At 48.4% G+C, this 17,679-nt stretch overlaps 1 protein-coding gene across 2 annotated transcripts in view; it reads left to right on the top strand.

Annotated features, from left to right (window-relative positions):
- Nucleotides 1-17,679, top strand: part of sno (Protein strawberry notch) — a 33,102-nt gene that overhangs the window by 2,947 nt on the left and 12,476 nt on the right. Inside the window, exons 2-14 of one of the 2 annotated variants that reach the window (XM_089573409.1) lie at nucleotides 1,153-1,290; nucleotides 2,622-2,936; nucleotides 3,689-3,770; nucleotides 4,222-4,431; nucleotides 7,964-8,048; nucleotides 9,163-9,253; nucleotides 9,493-9,654; nucleotides 10,502-10,637; nucleotides 11,493-11,638; nucleotides 12,624-12,737; nucleotides 15,124-15,306; nucleotides 15,861-15,958; nucleotides 16,661-17,013. In XM_089573409.1, coding sequence (XP_089429535.1) covers nucleotides 1,183-1,290; nucleotides 2,622-2,936; nucleotides 3,689-3,770; nucleotides 4,222-4,431; nucleotides 7,964-8,048; nucleotides 9,163-9,253; nucleotides 9,493-9,654; nucleotides 10,502-10,637; nucleotides 11,493-11,638; nucleotides 12,624-12,737; nucleotides 15,124-15,306; nucleotides 15,861-15,958; nucleotides 16,661-17,013 — 2,083 coding nt within the window. In that variant the 5' untranslated portion in view covers nucleotides 1,153-1,182. Of the gene's footprint in view, nucleotides 1-1,152; nucleotides 1,291-2,618; nucleotides 2,937-3,688; nucleotides 3,771-4,221; nucleotides 4,432-7,963; nucleotides 8,049-9,162; nucleotides 9,254-9,492; nucleotides 9,655-10,501; nucleotides 10,638-11,492; nucleotides 11,639-12,623; nucleotides 12,738-15,123; nucleotides 15,307-15,860; nucleotides 15,959-16,660; nucleotides 17,014-17,679 lie in introns of both variants that reach the window. The other variant, XM_089573408.1, reaches the window with a different exon arrangement.

Below are 17,679 nucleotides of genomic sequence, written 5' to 3'. Positions count from 1 at the left end.
AGTGCTATTGCTGAAGCTATGATTTCGCCTCTTTACCAGGATACAAAGATGAACATTCTCCGTAATCAAACTGTCAAGACACACAGTTCGCTCACAATTTTCAATGACCGCATTAAAAAAAAACGTGATTTTCAAAATTCGTACTGCACATGATCGCGATAATTTTTCGTCTCGAGGCAGGTAAATACCTGCTAATTGCAAAATAAAAATAAATTAAGAAATTGAAAGTTTCCACCAAACTGGCCACTTTATTGCACCCCCCCCCCCCCCCCCCCCCTTAATGGCCATGGAAAAGCAAGCTGGGTTGTTGTTACTTCTAGGTAACGTGCCACTTCAGAGGCTGTCTGCAAACAGTGTGACTCATGCAGTTGAGTTTCTTGCACTTGCAGTGCACTGTTCGCAAGGTGCATCACGCTGTTGTGCTGATGAGAACCTGTGCTGTGCCTTTGCACTTGCTTTGTGATTCAGTGGGCCCAGATAGAAATAAAGCACTGGTGCCTCAGAGATGAACTTGTATTTTCAATTACGGCAACTGCTGTGTTATCATCTGTGGCGTACGAAATTTGTGGAGGATGGTTACCTGCAACCTTCCATGTGCAAACACAGCCATTTCTGCAGTGCTAGGTAGAAAGTGTCTCAGGTGTTCTTGGAGGGGCTCCCAACATCAGTCACAAAATGGCTGTGTTGTGGAGGTGCACAAAGCTTCTTGAGCAAGGAACTGTGTGTTTGTTCTTTGCGCAGTTCGAAAATGAACTTCAGTCACCAACTAGCCCGCCAGAAAACGATTCTACCAGGAACTGTGGTAGTGTGCAGTTACTAACTTTCAAGACATTGTGAATTAGTGTGCAGGACTGTCGTGGTTGACTTGTAAGCAGTCAGAAGCATAAACCATGCACTCGCACTAATATTGGTTTGCGATTTGTACATTTGTCCGATAGTGTGACACGGCTGTTGTGTGTAAAAGTTGCATGCAAAGTATATGAGTGGCGATGTGCCTTGGTTTTGGCCAAGGCTGTCCTTTATGCTGCTTTTAGTGGTTTGAGGCACAAATTTTGTGGGCAAGCTATGTTTTCAAGCATTATTTGCGTGTCACCCTCGTATTGACAAGGTGAAGGAGTTGGGCTTTCGAGTACAAGGTTGTGGTGTGTTCAGCTTGCAGGGAGTGTGAAAGGCGCCAGAAGGATGGAGACCCCAGACCTCCTGTCGGCAGCCCTGGACGAGTCTGGGATCGGGGAGGAGGACATGGCCAACAACCACTCACAGGAGCCCCTCGTGAACCTGTCACGATTTGTGAGTGGCACATCGTGGCTCTGCGCACTTGCCCGTCGCAGTGCCTGGGCCCAGGGTCCCAGGGTTGACTTCTAGTTGCAGCAACCTCGTATTTGATGAGCACGAAGTGCAGGCCTGATGAGTGTTTGGCAAGCCTCTAGAAAATGTTGGAAGTAGCAGGGAGATCGACGGACCAGCAGCGAGACACAGTACTTGCAGAGTACACTGAGCTGTTGCAAGAGCAGAAGCATCAACTGTGACTTTTCGAAAAGGCCACCAGTTTAGACACAGTTTTTAGTGAGCTTCTGCAGTTCAGAGCTTATGCAGAACTGTGGAAAATTTTAAAATTGTTGCTTGTCTTGAGCCATGGCACCTGGTGAGACAGGCTTCAGCTTAAACAGACAGATGTGTGTAGAGAACTTCAAAGGCCCGTCTTATATCTTGCAGCGAAATGTGTGTGATGCAGTGGAAAAAGCAGGCGGTATTTTTATTATTGTCATCACAAAAGACATGAGGAAGGCCGTATTAGCTGCAAGGCATCATTATAGTGCTTACCTGGAAGCCGAGAAGCAGGAACAAGAACGTGTTAAACAGTCGAAAAGGCACTGCGCTGAAGACCAGCTTGACAGTCTCAACAAAAATAGGAGGACCTGACTGCATCAGCAGATGACTATGCTGAAAAGGCGGAAACAGCTAATGACCTCGTTTTCCTAATCAAATCAAACTCCATGAGATAAGCTGCAAAGTCTTGGGTTGAAGAATTGTTAAATCTGAACAGAGAGATTGAGGCAAAGCTTCAGGAAGTCTCTTGAAATTTCCTTGGCACGCATTGGCCATTGAGTGCACTTACTCAGTGCAATAAAAGTGACGGTGGTATTTTCTTAAATATACTGTGTTGCAAAACTAGGAAATAGAGCTGTGTAGTAGGTCCCTGAAAAACTTCTAGAAGGGCCTTGAAAGTCCTTGAATATCCTTGAATTTTTTTCTGTGTACCTGTACAAACCCTGAGTAAGCAATCTTCCAAACATCCCTCCTTGGGCATAATTGAATGGTGGAGTGTAGCCTGCGAACCTCCAATGTGCATGCTACGGCAGGCATGACGATGGTCGGGAGTGCCTGCCTCTGGCAAACGGTCCTTGTTTTCGCTTTTCTGAGCTTCGCGTTTAAGATGGCCTTTTCTTTATAAGGTGTCGTGCTGTTGTGGTGCTGATGCGCTTTCCTCTTTTCTAGCTGTGTGGTACATTCATACTTGTGGCTGCCTTCAGTGTGGGCCAGACGCATTCTTGCGACAGTGCTTGTTGCGGGGAGTCGGAGGAAGAAGCTTGCCCTGGCGTGGTTTGCCATTGCAGCAGATTCCTCCGCACCTGATGAACTACCTGCCACCACACATGATCCAGCAGATGGCGCAGCACATGGCCCAGCAGATGGCACACCACATGGCTCAGCAGATGCCCTACCACCACGGGGGCTCCAGCAGCAAGTTCCCACCGGGGGGTGGCGGGTCGGCACCCGGCATGGACACCAAGGGGTCTGGCAGTGCCCCCTACTACATGGTGCCCCCCTTTGGGTTCAAGGCCGGCAATGGGGCTACACCTCCATACCCCATCTTCCAGAGGCCACCCTTTGACATGAAGTTTGCCATGGGGCCCACTGGCATGCCCACCCAGGTGTGTGAGCACGCTTTGTCCTAAAGGGTTCCTGACCAGTCAGTGGTGGCTGCTTTGACTTCCTGTTTCATACTTTGCATGGGGGGACTTGTCGGTGTGCTTCGGGGGTGCCCCTGATTGCTGGCATGCTCCTTGCCTAGCCACCATAGGCGCATTGGCTATGTGCTGCACATAATTGAGGGAAGAAGCATTACTGGTTGTGGCATCTGGCAAATACATGAAGATGTGCATTGTTGGTTATATCGGAAATGGCTTGCAGCACTCATGGTACATCATGCGTATGGCATTCTATAAGCAACGATTGTGGGCAGCTTCCAGGTGAGCTGTTCACAATATTCACATAGGGTCTGCATGCACCTTACATTTCAGGTAGGAATTGAACCTCTGGGAAGGTTAGTAGGGCAGGACTGCGGATTTTGACATCATGAATGTCTTTGGATTCTTTAGTTGGGAGCTAACTCTTCGTGTACCGTATTTGCACGAATGCATCGAGAGGTTTTTTCTCCTTAGTTCATCAGTTTCAGAGTGCATGTCACGTTACGTCTGAAACCAGGGTACAATTATAATTTTTTTTCCTCGGTACTCAAGATAGCTTTAGTGAGCTTGTCACCACCAGACTTGTGAGCTGGTAGGAGAAGCAGACCTTCCGACTTTCTTAAACTTTCTTCCCGCACACAAGTGGAGGAGAGGGTGGCTACAAAGCGTGTAAATGTGGTATGTAGGCAGGGGTTACATAGGTTTGCGCTTTGCAGGCCCAGCACACAGGGGAGGATGCCGAGGAAGAAGAAGAACTGGGATTGGCTGAAACATATGCTGAGTACACACCATCAAAACGTAAGTCCCTTCTCTCTTTTTGGTTCACTTTTTTCTTCTTAGTCACTGCTAGGCAACAATCATTATGCATTTGTTGTATGTTGCATGTTGCCTGGTTTCCAAATTAGTGTTTTCTGAACCTGCGATTTTGCCAGGGTTACAGCCTTGTGGTCTTTGTCTCTGCCTGTCGTTGACATACATTTCCTGTTTTCCTAGTTCGAACTATTTTTTGTATATACTTGATGACATATCACTGAAACGAGTACAATTTATGGTGATTGTTGAATGTTCATCCTCTCTGACTTCTTACTGGCCTGCTTCCGTGGAGTAGAGAGGCAAGTTTGACGAGCGTTCACAGAGACGTAGCTGGGCTGAGATTATCGCTTTTGCAAAGAGACATTGGTGTAGCAGCAGGTGAGACCAGTGCCAGTTGCTTCCAGTCCTTACTTTTTCTTTGCTGCCTTTGCTGCAGTGAAGATTGGTGAGCGGCACCCTGACCCCGTGGTGGAGACCAGCTCGCTCTCGAGCGTGCAGCCGCCCAATGTCTGGTACAACCTGTCTATTCCGGAGGAGGTCATCGACCGGGCTCTCCTCTCTGCTCTCCAGCTGGAGGCCATCGTCTATGCCAGCCAGCAGCACGAAGTGCTGCTTCCCGATGGCAGCCGGGCCGGGTTCCTCATCGGTGAGTGCTGCCTGGGCAGTTATACAGCGCTTATTGAGCATCAGGACAAAGAACAAACAACTGCATTGTGTGCAAAAGGCCATGTGGTCTCACTCCAAAGCTTTGCTTTGTGACCCTTGACATCTTCGTTGCCTACTTGGCTTTCGGCTTCGGATGCCTCATGCTTAGACTGGTTCGCTGAGTGCTCATAGGATATGTGCGCAACTTTGGGACCAGTTTTGGGACTGCACCTAGGTGCCAGTTTTTCTTTCGGTTCTTTCGATAAGCTCAATAGCTCGTAGACCTGTGTTTAGTTTTTCACAGATCTACATACCTGCCAACTCTCCCGAATTGTCTGGGAGTCTCCCGAATTTTGATTGCATCTCCCGATTGTATGGACGCAACCTTAAATCTCCCGAAAAGTGGCCGCCACAGCCTAGCGCTTTTTTTTTTCTTCAAATTTTTCTTATTTTTTTTGCTCGCTATAGCTATAATCCTATAGTGTCCTATAATATAACCATGCCGGACAGCAGCGCGGGTGCACTAAGTCACCAGCATGCACATTGAATCGAGGTAGCGGCCGTTGGCACCACCACGAACGCGAGCAACTGATGGGCGCTGCCATATTGGATTTTTGCGGATTGGATCGTGTCAGGCTGGCTTGCGGATTTAGCAATTCATTCATTATATGATCGTGGTTGCGCTAGCCTCACTAGGCTTCTGTTGGCTTTCTCAGGTCGTCGAGTGAAGTGCGGAATGCCAAACTACTCTCTCTGTTTCCCCGAGAACGCCAACCTATTCTTTGTGTTTCCCCGAGTTGGAACGATCGATGGCGCTTTCGAAAGCCAAGAAGTACTTGCAAGTATTTCGGAAATCGTACAAGTCTGGGTTTCCGTGCTTTGTCAGTTCGCGAAAAGGTGACAAGTATGGATTCTGTACTACGTGCGCCTGTGATGATAGCGTTTCGCACGGCGGCAAGAACGACATCAAGGTACACATCGCTTCACAAAAGCATAAGAACTATGTTCGTGCTGCAGAAGTGCAGGCAGGGCACCATCGGCAGTTTCTTTCAAAACAACGCCGAAGACAGTGTGATCCGTGCAGGGTGCCTTTTCTCGGGATTTCTTGTGGAACACAACCTGCCGCTAAGCGGGAGTGATCACGCGGGACCGCTATTTCGGAAAATACATTTCGGAAAATATTTGTTCCCGAAATGTGACGACGCGAAGCGCTACGGATGCGGACGTACCAAAGCAACTGCCATCGTCGGGGAAATGGCTGCGTACGCCGAAAGGTCAAAGCTGGAGTCTCTGAAACGCCGTGCTTTCGCAATCGCTGTCGCTGTGGGTGGAAGCAACGATAGCGCTTCGCAAATGTATCCTATCGTGGCAACTTACTACGTTGAGGAATCGCAGCGTGTCGAAAGCCGATTGCTTTGTTTGCAAGAACTCCATGGAGAGGCCACCGGGCGGAAAATTGGAAACCTCATTCTAGACTCGCGATATATCGTATTTACTCGCATAATAGGCGCACTTTTTTTCCAGAAAATCCGGCTCAAAGTTCGGGGTGCGCCTATTACGCGGGGTAAAATTTCCGGAAATTTTTCGACTCAAAATTGAACACACCGCGTAAACGCACTCGTGTAAGGGCCGCACCCCGTTTTCCCGAAGAAAATATTAAGAAAAAAAAGATCCGTGTAAGGGCCGCACCGAAACTTTCCACGACCCACGCGGGAACAGCCTTCGGAATGCACGTGCCGAGGCCTCTGCGAATGGCTCCGGCTGCGCGCAACGGGCGCTTGATCGTGGAGGCCACACACGCGCACAGGAGCTTCCAGACGCCACCCACGGAGGGCGCCCGAGGTAGAGCATATCATCATCGTTTTCCTCCGCCGCGAGCTTCGCTATCCATATCGCCATCAGCATCTCCAGCTCGTTTTTTTTTGTTGTTGTTGTTGCTGTCAAGTGCCGGGATCTGCGGTAGCGTGATAGTTCATCGTGGTTTATGGCTTTGCCGCGGAGCGTTGCTGTTTTAGCTCGACGGCCAAGCACCTTAACAGCTACACGGCTGGGAGTTTGCTCTCGAACACGGCTAGCGTGCGGCAGGTCGGAAAATACGACGTGGCCGAGAAGTGCGGCAGTTGCGACTGCGGCGTCCCTAAATTTTCGTACGCGACTCTAAGCGCCGAGGTTTTCACGGGCCTAAGTCGGTAACGTTTCCGGCTGGAGATGAAGCTTTCCAAACAGACGTTTAAAGTGAGCATCCCTGAAAACTGTGTGCGGCTGTTCTACGCGATGTCGTTGTACGTGCTGTGGGTCCGCAGCAGCACTAGTGAGGACTAGTAGTCAGTTCAGCAAAAACTTTGTTAAAATAAAGATTGGGGAGCGGGGGGTGGCGAGGTGTCGGCTTGCAATCGTGTAAATACAGTATTGATCACAGTGCCAAGTTCGGGATGCGCCTTTTATGCGCGGAAATAAAAAAAATCTGATTTTTCGGGCCCAAACTAGGGGTGCGCCTATTATGCGAGTGCGCCTATTATGCGAGTAAATACGGTACCCATGGAGAACTGCATTGCATTTTGTGCCGGACCCTGCACTCCTGCAACAACGCAGAGATCAGTTCAAAATAAACTATATAGTGGGCCGCAACTCTCACCTCTTTCCGATGTTGTCGGCCTCAATAATTTCCGAATTGCTAAACTAAAAAAAAATCCCCCCCCCCCCCCCCCCCCCCCCCCGCCCCCTTTCGCCGGTCTCCCGAATTTTCATGTTGCTAGGTTGGCAGGTATAGATCTAGTAGGAAAAAAAAATCTTGTTGAACACGAACTCTGATGATCTCACATTGACTGGCATCCCTCAACAAGTGGCCAACAGGTGACTGTGTTGCATTGGAAAGAGAATGCAACACAGAGGTGACAGAGGTGTTGAGAGCACAGTACAGAGAGCACAGCAGGCGTAGACGTTTTAGTGTGGTGAGAGGCGCCAACTAATTGTGGCTGGCCTTGCATGTGCAATGCAGTTCACCACATTGTGCTTTTATCATTCACAACGGGCTTTTCAGAAGCACAGGAGGGCCATAAGTGTCTTTTGTAACTATTTGGCATATGTTCTCCGAGGGAAAAAAAGAGGCTGTCCTAGAATTAGTAAAACCCACAGAGGCGACTAGAGGTGCTGTGCGGAGGACTTCTGGGATAGTCGTTGGAATGCGTGACAACGTTTATTTGCAAACTCTTCTTTGTTTACAAGCTTATGGTTTGTTCCGACATGTTCTCGCACCATCCAGGGGGCTTCGGAGTGTCAGGTGTGTGGATGAGATTAGGAATTTTGTGGGGATAATGTGGGCCGCAGCGGCCACAGGGCTGGGTTAATTGGAGGGATGTGGGAGGGGCCTTTGCCCTGTATTGGTCATAGTCAGGCTGAGGGTTATTATTTGCAAGGTCCTGTCGTTGTTGTGTTAAAGGGAGTCCACAATATACTTTCATCATCACCAACACATTAGCTTGATCTGCGAAGCTGCATTTCTCGCCATTCTTCAACCAATCTTGTTCTCCCAGGTGATGGTGCCGGTGTGGGCAAAGGCCGAACCATCGCAGGGATCATCTATGAGAACTACCTCTTGGGCCGCAAGAGGGCCATCTGGTGAGTGATCTCCCTTTGTGTTAACACCACTGCACACAGGCAGCCTAGTCTCTCAGGAACCACCTCCTCTGGTTGTGCACTTGCGTTCTTTGTTAGCTCCTTATGCTACATAGCAAGAGGTCAAGTGCAAGAGCTCCTCATAGCAAGATCTCAAGTGTAGCTCTTGTATGCAGTCAAACCTCATTATGGTGAACAGGTAAAAAATTTGTAAAATATATGAAAACCATGTAAGTTCGAGCTTCAAGGGAGTGAGAAAGCGTCCCAATTATCCAATTGTCAAATTACTGAATGGCCTCCCAAAACTGCCTAGAAACTGTTCGCGTGAAAGCAAAATTTATCAGGGGTGTTGAAAGCAGAGCTGCTATATGATGGTGAATAATAGCAGTGAAGGATTTTGTGTCTTCTCTTAGTGTGTGGCATGGTATTGCTGGAGCTTGTTCATATGTGGCGTCAAGCATGACGAGTGCGGAGTTTCAACGCGCTGGAATAACAGGGAAATACCATGTGAAGGGAAGAGGGGGAATCTCACATTGACACTGGAGCAGCAAGATGATGCCCTCGAAAAAAAAAAAAAAAATTAAACTTCAGCCATGAAGCGAACAGTGCAGCTTTAGGCTTGGCTGGCTGGCAGTGAAGCTCCGAAAAGGAAGCCACAGCCGGACTCTCTCTCAGCCTCTTGATGGGGGCCTGGTGATTGTTGACGGGCCTGCCACTGCAGGCTCATAGGGGCGCAGGAAACAGTGTGGTGTGCAGTTGAGGTCTAAAGAGGGTATTGCAAATGCACAGTCTCCTTTCAAGAGCCGTCTGAATCAGCCGATACATGGCCTGCTTTTTTTTTCCCCGAATTAATGTTTGTACTTTATTAAAATCATTATCCTCCTAATCGGGATGTGCATGGGCACTTGCACATGCATGTCCTCTACATGAGTGGCCCAATTCGGTGATAAATTCTTGTGAGGATTTGTAGCTTCCATTCACTTATTCGGTTATATGTTAGTCTAGATCAGGCTTTTTTTGTGTGTAATGATAGATGTAGTTTAATTGCGCGTGAAGTGCCACCTTGATCTCATCTCGCCCCCCATGTACCATTTTTCTTTTTCTTTTCCCTCCGTAGGGTGAGCGTGTCCAATGATTTAAAGTATGATTCAGAACGAGACCTGCGGGACATTGGTGCTGGAAAAATTGAGGTTCATTCTTTAAACAAGGTATGTCACCATGCAGTGCTCATTGAAGTGCAGAATGTTCATTATAAACGCAAGGGTTGAAGCATGGATTGGTTAGCGAGCACCCCCTTTGGTCTTGTGTGGCACCTTGTCTGATGGTGTTGCATCTTGTTAAAGCATTGCCCTAACTGAGCCGTCCAGAATAGTGTCGGGGCTGAGAGCTCGTAATCACAGGACTGTTGTGTCAGAAGCTGCAGCCATGCGTGTGTGCGCTGTTTCAGTTCAAATACGCGAAGATCTCCTCCAAGGTGAATGGCAGCGTGAAGAAGGGCGTCATATTTTCCACGTACTCGTCTCTGATTGGTGAGAGCCAGGGTGGTGGCAAGTACAAGACACGACTCAAGCAGCTCCTGCACTGGTGCGGGGATGACTTTGACGGTGTTGTATCCTTTCGTCCGTGTGTTCACTTTCCATTGGTGTGTCTAGATGTGATTGTTGCCTCTCTACTGTGTATGCACATGTGCTTCAATGTAGCGATTGTGTGGACTATTGTATTGCGGCTTTTCATGTACTGAGTGCTTATGACGCTCGGCTGCCGACCCGAAAAGCGCGGTTTTGATCCGGGCCACGGCGGTCGAATTTCAATGGAGGCGAAGTTCTAGAGGCTCGTGTACTGTGCGATGTCAGTGCACGTTAAAAAGAACCCCAGGTGGTCGGAATTTCCAGAACCCTTCACTGCGGCGTCTCTCGTAGCCTGAGTCGCTTTGGGGGTATTAAACACCCATAAACCATAAACCAATGGTTTATACGTCAGTTGTCAGGTAAGTGGCTGGGGTCAAATCGTAAATAACTGCATCTTGTAAGTAACCATAATAACTGCGTAAGAACATTCAAAGTGCCATTGTTTGCTAGCAAGTTGTCTTATGGGAGCTCCAGAATTTGGAGGTAAGGGACTTGGCTGCTATTTGAGGCTAGTGTGGGGACAGTGCCTCTGTAGCCATGAAGCATTGCACTGAGTGTAAAACAAAACAAGAGAAGGCCTTTGAAAAGAAAAAAATGAAAAACAAATGGTGTTTGAAACAGAAGCATTTATTCCTGCCTTCATGAGCAATGCGAAATTTATGAATTGGCCAGGACTTTCAGTGCCCAACCTGGCTGTGAATAGTCGGGGCTTGTCTGCAGAGAGTTTGGCTGTGGGGGTCCCTTAAGAATTTTTCCTGCAAAAGTGTCCCGTGGCTGTTTCGTGTTGCTAGACGTGCGCCACCTTCCTTGACTCTGGTTTTCGTCCAGATTGTGTTTGACGAGTGCCACAAAGCCAAGAACCTCTGCCCTGTGGGCTCCTCCAAGCCAACAAAGACTGGCCTCACTGTCCTCGAACTGCAGAACAAGCTTCCAAAGGCACGAGTGGTCTATGCTAGTGCAACAGGTGAAGCATTCTGGTCTTGCATTTACTTGCGCATTACTTTATTGCCTTCATGAGGAGAGCATTGCTTGCATTACGAACAATAGACAGAGGCTTGAAATGGTCGTGTTGGGTCTTTCAAAGTCCTAAGAGGTATAGTTGCATGAGAGGAAAGTCCTTTCAGCTTGTAGAAGAGGTGTAGTTGCATGAGAGCATATGAGCACTGTAAGTTGAGCATAGATGGAAAGAATTTCTGTCTACTAAGTGCTCCAAGGAGAATGTCTGGAAATATTAAACAGCATCCAAAGTCAAGTACTGAATTGTTCAGGAGGGGTGCTGTAGCTTTTTTGACAACTGCCCTTCTATTTTTTCCATAAGAGGAAATGCATGTAGTGTTCGCTCAAGTCTGCCTACAGCCACAATGTTCCAATGAAAGAACAGTGTGCGTAAAGGACAGTGTAGGCCTAATTACATAAACACGCGAGGGCCTCGGCAGTTCGGTGTTGTTTTCTTTGCTGGGCGAATGTCTGCACTACAAACCTTCCAGTTATTCTCATGTGGAACTAAAAGAGTTTGCATCAAAAGCATTCTCATCAAGTAGTATGGTCCTTGTAAACCAGGTGTCTTCCTTTTTTGCATGATGTGTATGGGAGACTATGAAGAGGTTCCTAATCTTTTATTTATCAAACATTTTGGCTGAACAGAATTAGCCTTGAAGGGAGTCCTGTGTATTTTTCATTTTTGTTCACTCTTGGACAGGGGGCTCATGCCTTGAAAAACATGGATCACTGTCTTGTCATCAGCCAAGCTAAGAAACCTTTTGTGAGGTCCCCTTGATGGTGTGTTCATTACTCCGACCCATGTTTTCCATTGCGCCAGGTGCATCGGAACCGAAGAACATGGCATACATGACTCGCCTAGGCATCTGGGGTGAAGGAACGCCCTTCCGGGAATTCTCAGACTTCATCTCAGCTGTCGAAAAGCGAGGCGTTGGCGCCATGGAGCTGGTTGCCATGGACATGAAGGTCAGGCTACAGTTTGGGCTCTTGAAAGCAGCATTAGGCATAGCTAGAGTGGGGGCTGAAATGGTGCTTACGGCCAGGCTGCTGCTTAAGTTCCTGGCCTCTATCAGTAAAGTTTAGAATCCATAGGAAGGCAGGCATGTTTGTACCTTTACCTTTAAAGTACCATGCACTGTTCAGTTTGGTACCAGCTGAAGTCTAACCTGTGTGTGAGCTTGCCCATGACACTGACAACCATTATTACTGCTGCTGTTGACTTTCATTAATTTGAACTTGAGGTGGGGAGGGAGGAACCTTTCCAATGTGCTTGATGTTGCCTGGCCAGAGCATCACTTTGAGCAAACATGAAGTTTGAAATGAGTGAGTTGAAATAACTTGAGACCACTCTAGCTGTAGGGCTTTGTGGGGAGGCTTGCTGGCGTGTTCTCTAAAAGCAGTTTCGTTCTCAACTGCACCGCACTATTTGCCTCATGATCGGATTTTTCAGTCTGGCATGCAAAAAATGTACACACGCCAAGATATTTTTGAAGATAGAGGAAATAGAGGCAAACAGCCACTGTAATTGGTAAGGATTCACATGAAAACAATGCCTAGACATAGTGCGGCATGGCCGTTGGTGTACAAAAGATAGCCGGGTAGAAATGTCCTTGATGTTTATAGAAATATTGAGTACTTGTCCCTTGTAAGGTGTTTGCAAGCTTTACACATGTTCTGGCCGATTGGAGCGTGGTGCTGTCTTGGCACAGCTTGTTTGCAAACGTTAATTTGGTAGCAAACTCAGTGGTAACTGACTTAGGCTCAAGCATTTTATAACTTCTCCTAGCTGTTTACTGGGCATGGCTCTGTAGATGCTTGTGCAATGGCTAGTACCAGCACTGCTTGCTGCTGGACATTCTATGAAAAAATAAAAATGGCAGTGGTTGAAGATCGACCCGTTATGTGCTTGTGTGAGTGCCACCTCCAATTGCTGTTCTGCTCTGCTCTGCAGCTGAGAGGGATGTACATGGCTCGCCAGTTGAGCTTCGCTGGTGTGTCCTTCAAGATCGAGGAGATCCCTTTGACGAAGCAGTTCATTTCCATGTACAACGAGTCAGTGAAGCTGGTACGTTTCCTCTCCCTTCTTCTTCGTTTGTTTTTCATGCTTGGATCTCCAGTTGACATTCAGTAGCTTAGCACTTGGGCTAGTGTTGGTAAGTTGTGATCAAACGCAGTACAGTAAAAGCTCGTTAATTCGAACTTCACGGGACCAGGAAAAAAGTTCGAATTATCCGATGTTCGAATTATCGAATGGCCGGGAAAAAACTGACAAGAACCATTTGCATTACGGTATATGTAGGGTATTTACTCGCGTAACGAACCCACTCACATAATGACTCCCCCCCCCCCCCCCCCCCCCATTTTTGCCTAAGAATCTGAAAAAAAAAAAAAGCGTCAGTCGTTAACGCTTCCCTCCGTTTGGCACCGTCACGGCCCACAACGCTTTTGGCGGCGCGCCAAGATTCTGCGCAGCGATAAGTGATATTATCGCTGCGCACCATCTTGGCCGCCAAGAAATGCGTTGTGGGCCCTGACGGTGCCAAACGGAGGGAAGCGTTAACGACTGTTATCGCTGCGCAGCATCTTGGCGCGCCGCCAAGAAATGCGTTGTGGGCCGTGACGGTGCCAAACGAAGGGAAGCGTTAACGACTGACGCTTTTTTTTTTTTTTTTTCAGATTCTTAGGCTGGGGGGGGGGGGGGGGGGTAGCTCCAGCAAGGGGGAAGCGAACTTTGGCAAAGTGCCAGCGCTTGTTCGGTTGCGCAAGCCTAGTTTGTTGCGGGCGTCTTGTTCGCGGCTGAGCGCGTGCTTCCGTCGCGTCCGACCGATGGGTGGAAGCATGGACGACACTCGCAAAGAAAAAAAGTTTTTCGCTCGTAATTTGTAGCGCCGGTCCGAAGTCATAGCCTTCATGGGCGTTGGCTGGGACCGCGCTGACAGTGCTTATCCGTATTTTCGAATTAACAGTGCTCGAATTAACGAGTATTTAGATGCGAGTTCTGGAGGTTGCGCGGAAAAGAGGGTAGGCAGCCGCCAGTGCGGTCGCCAAACCCTACCCTCCGGTGCCGCCGGCCACCGCGCCGGTGATGGTGCCATTTAAGCTTTACCCACTTTTCCAAGGTTTTATCTAGTTCCATCTTCTGTGCCCGTTTAGGACGTACGCAGCTAACTATGCGGAGGAGGTGCTTTTTTTTTTTTTTTTGGCCACATGCTGTGTGCCAAGCCGCCCAGACGCGGTGGCGCGTAGTTCGAATTATCCGTAACGGAACCGACTCGCTTTCGAATTAACGGGCTTTTTTATACACAGATCTCTATGGAGCTTGGCCGGACCAAGTAGTGTAGTTCGAATTATCCGAAAATTCGAATTATCGAGTTTTGAATTAACGAGCTTTCACTGTACTCATATTTGTCCTGTCTTCTCCTTTTATTTCCAGTCTTGTCATGCACCATGTTCTGTCATGATCTGTTGGGATCTCTTGCACTGATGCCTTGTTAGTTGGTCTCTATGTGTGGTCTAATACCCCTGTCACACGGGCACTTTCGATGCTCATTGAACTCGATCTGCATCGAGAGTTTCGAGCACGCTTGATACATCCGGTGCTACACGGGCATTTTCAATGCTCCTTGAGAAGTTTCCCACGTGTGTTAGGTGGCGCCAAATGTTCCTACAACAGCCATAACAAGGTGATGTCCGGCAACACTGTGCAGTCGGGGGCAGCGGCAGCCAAATCCGTAGCCAGACGTGCGATGCACCTCGGCACCTCTGCTATTGTGCGATGGAACCCGGGGGTCTGCAACGCCTCCGCGATTTCTGCGTAGACTACGGCGTTTCTCTTCTGGCGCCACAAATTATCTAGGCGGTCTAGCCAGCAGTCAATGAGAGCGGCTGTCTCGCGCTCGCTCCGCAGTTTGTGCGTCAACAAGCAGGAGGACGCCATCTTTGTTGTTTACACTGACGGCGAAGCTTGGAGCGTGGTGTAGAGATTATTTATAAATATGTTTGCATATAAGCAGGCATAGTGCCTGAAAATATTCTGTCTTGCATTTTAATCAATTACAACAACAACAGTTGTAGTTTTGTTTTGTTAACTAGTGTTTATTTTTATAGCTTCGTGAGAGCGAGAGTGCTTTCGATTGTGCTTGGAACCTCAGCACTCTTGAGGGGCCGGCATCGAGTCAAGCAGGATCGAGCTCGATTGCGCTTGAAAGTGGCCGTGTGACAACCGTCGATCTGCATTGAGTTCGATGAGAATTGACTCAATGAGGATCGAAAGTGCCCGTGTGACAGGGGTATAAGGGAGGTAGCCTTATTTTTGTCTTTGTGTATGGGTTATGAGAGGGATGTTTACTGTTGTGCGCCAAAAATTGACTGTTATTGGTCCACAGGTGGAATGGCTGCAGCCATTGTAACCATGTGATCCAATCTTGCTTTGTCCTGCCTGCACTGTGTAGTGGGTGGACGCCCGCGCGATGTTCCAAGAGGCGGCTGAGCTCATGGAGGGAGACTCGCGCATCAAGAAGACCATGTGGGGCCAGTTCTGGGCCTCACACCAGCGCTTTTTCAAGTACCTCTGCATCGCCTCCAAGGTGCCCTACGTCGTGTCGCTGGCTCGGGAGGCGGTCAAGAACGACAAGGTGGGCTTGGGCGCACTATTGTTCAGCGTGTAGTGCGTGGAAATGGCAAGTTCCAGTGAATTGTAAGGGTGCATTTACGGGAGAACCATGCAGAACCCCATTTTTTGGTGAATAAAGTCAAAACGATGCACGGATCAAATGAGACCGCCCCTTGTAAAAGCTACTCTATAAATGCACCCCTGTGGAGTCAGGATTTACAAACAAGAGTGGAGAGATTGCTTCAGGGGCAAGCAGAGGACTTTTTATTTCCTTTGTTGTTATGTTTCTGTAGTGTTTTTCTTTAATTCCTGCATCTTTATCTGCACGACATAAGAATTCACGTAAGGCATGCATTGCTTGAAAGAGTGTTCAGGGCCACTTATAATTGTAAAAAAAGTTGGAGTATCTCGTTAGTTCCTTTTCAGAAGCAGTAGTCAGCTCACCTCTCCTTCCGATGGGCTTGGAATTCTCAAGAATATATGTGCCAGTGCGCACACGTTTTGTTCATGACATAGCACAATGCGACAGTGTTTGTTTGGTTGAGTGACTGATTGTCCCCATCCGCTCCCCTCCAGTGCGTTGTGATCGGCCTGCAGTCCACAGGAGAAGCCAGAACACTGGAACAGCTGGAGGAACAAGGTGGAGAGCTCTCAGACTTCGTCTCTACGGCAAAGTGAGTACACTGCTCTGCAGTGCACAGAGCCATGCAGCTTTCCTCCAAGGGAAGCCTGTTTTATATGTGGCTGGGCAAAGGGACTCTTTATAAGCAGCCATAGCTTGTTATCCAAGGAGGGACATGCGCTTTTTTTTAGAGGAAAAGAGCTGTGAGGAAAAACCTTAGTTTTTTAACGGTGTTGTTTTGTTTTTCTTAGCTGCTGTGTTCCCCATCTTGGGGATTAGTGTTCTAGGTACTGTGTGTTTATTGGAAGTTTTTTTCGTGCCCCGGCTGCTGGGAATTAAATAAAAAACGGGGTATGAAGTAGCGGCAGTGACACAAACTAGCATCTACTATTCAGACATGAAGCACACGTGCTGCTTACTGCCTTCTTTGTCTGCAATCTGTGAAGCTTGGCCAGTGTTGGGAGTTTTGCTGGTTAAACTTTTCTAGTTTGGTTGGTTGCAATGGATTTGGCGTTCAGGTTATTGCTTTGTGCAGATGGGGTCCTGCATCTTTGCAAAATGTGTTATGCAGCAGTTTTTTTTATTTCCCTAGGCATGTGCATAGTGGTTCCTTGGATAGATGTGCTTGCCTGTCGGTTAGTGGTACTCCTCACAAAGAACGGATTTTAGGTGCACTGTGTTATGGGCAGATAAATAGAGCAGCACATTGTGGGCCGCAACCTCACTGCCTGTCTTTGCTGCTCTGCTGCTGCAGGGGAGTCCTGCAGACTCTGATTGAGAAGCACTTCCCGGCACCCAACCGCAAGAAGACTCTGAAGCTTCTGGGGCTGGGTGGCATTGTAGATGAACTGAGCCCCTCGCCGCCCCCGTCGTCTTCGACGGGGGGACACAAGCGGAAAAGTGCTCGACAGGCTCGGCAGGGGGTGAAGCGCTACAGGGAAGCTTCCTCAGCAGATGACAGTGACGTTGACGTTAAGAGCGAGCCGGAGAGCGACTTTGAGCCGTCTGTGTCCAGTTCGGCTGCAGAAGAGTCCGAGGGCAGCTCGCCTGTCGAATCGGACGCAGAGGACGACTTCAACCCCTTCGGCGATGACTCGGACAGTGACGGTAAGACCCTTGGGCACTCTTGCTGCTACTGCAGTCTGGGCTCGTGGTAAATGGTGCTTCCCCACCTTCATTGTTTCCAAAACCCTTGACTGCAGTAAAGTACAGTTGGGCCCGCTTATAACGAACATGACCCTCATGCCCCAATCATTCATTACGTCCCAGTGTTCGCACTAAGTAGACTGGAAAGAACAGACTGGACTTTCATAATGCAAATTTCGCAGTGCACTTTGTACACGGATATACAGGACTCTCCATAGGCCCGACAAAGTTTAGGCACTGGTTGGTGCATTTTGGCGTTGCCGTCAGTCTCGGCCTTGGCTCGAAAGCAACGCAAGCAGCGTGCACATTGCAGGCAACATGCCGATTATTATCTCGCGACATGCATTTAGGGCTATTGAGTATCAACGGTTGCTCTTAGTTATGGTGCATATGTCGGCCAGTTCTGAATTTTATACATACACACATGGTTATCTCTACAGTGCTTAGTTTTTCGTCAGGGCTCCGTCTTTATTGAGTGTTCACAGGCAGCAGCCTTTTGGTGGAGAGCATGCCAGTGCTGATGCGGCAGGATTGGTTAATTCACTTAGAAAATGTTCAGTGCTGCCTGTGCTTAGTCTTAGCAAGGAACAAATTTTTGGCCCAAAAGACAGGGACACTCTCACAAGT

Source organism: Amblyomma mixtum, chromosome 2, assembly GCF_055824585.1.
Source record: "Amblyomma mixtum isolate Tamu chromosome 2, ASM5582458v1, whole genome shotgun sequence".
NCBI classification, from domain to species: Eukaryota; Metazoa; Arthropoda; class Arachnida; order Ixodida; family Ixodidae; genus Amblyomma; species Amblyomma mixtum.
The sequence above is the reverse complement of the archived record's forward strand: the minus strand, read 5'-3'. Positions and strand labels throughout refer to the sequence as shown.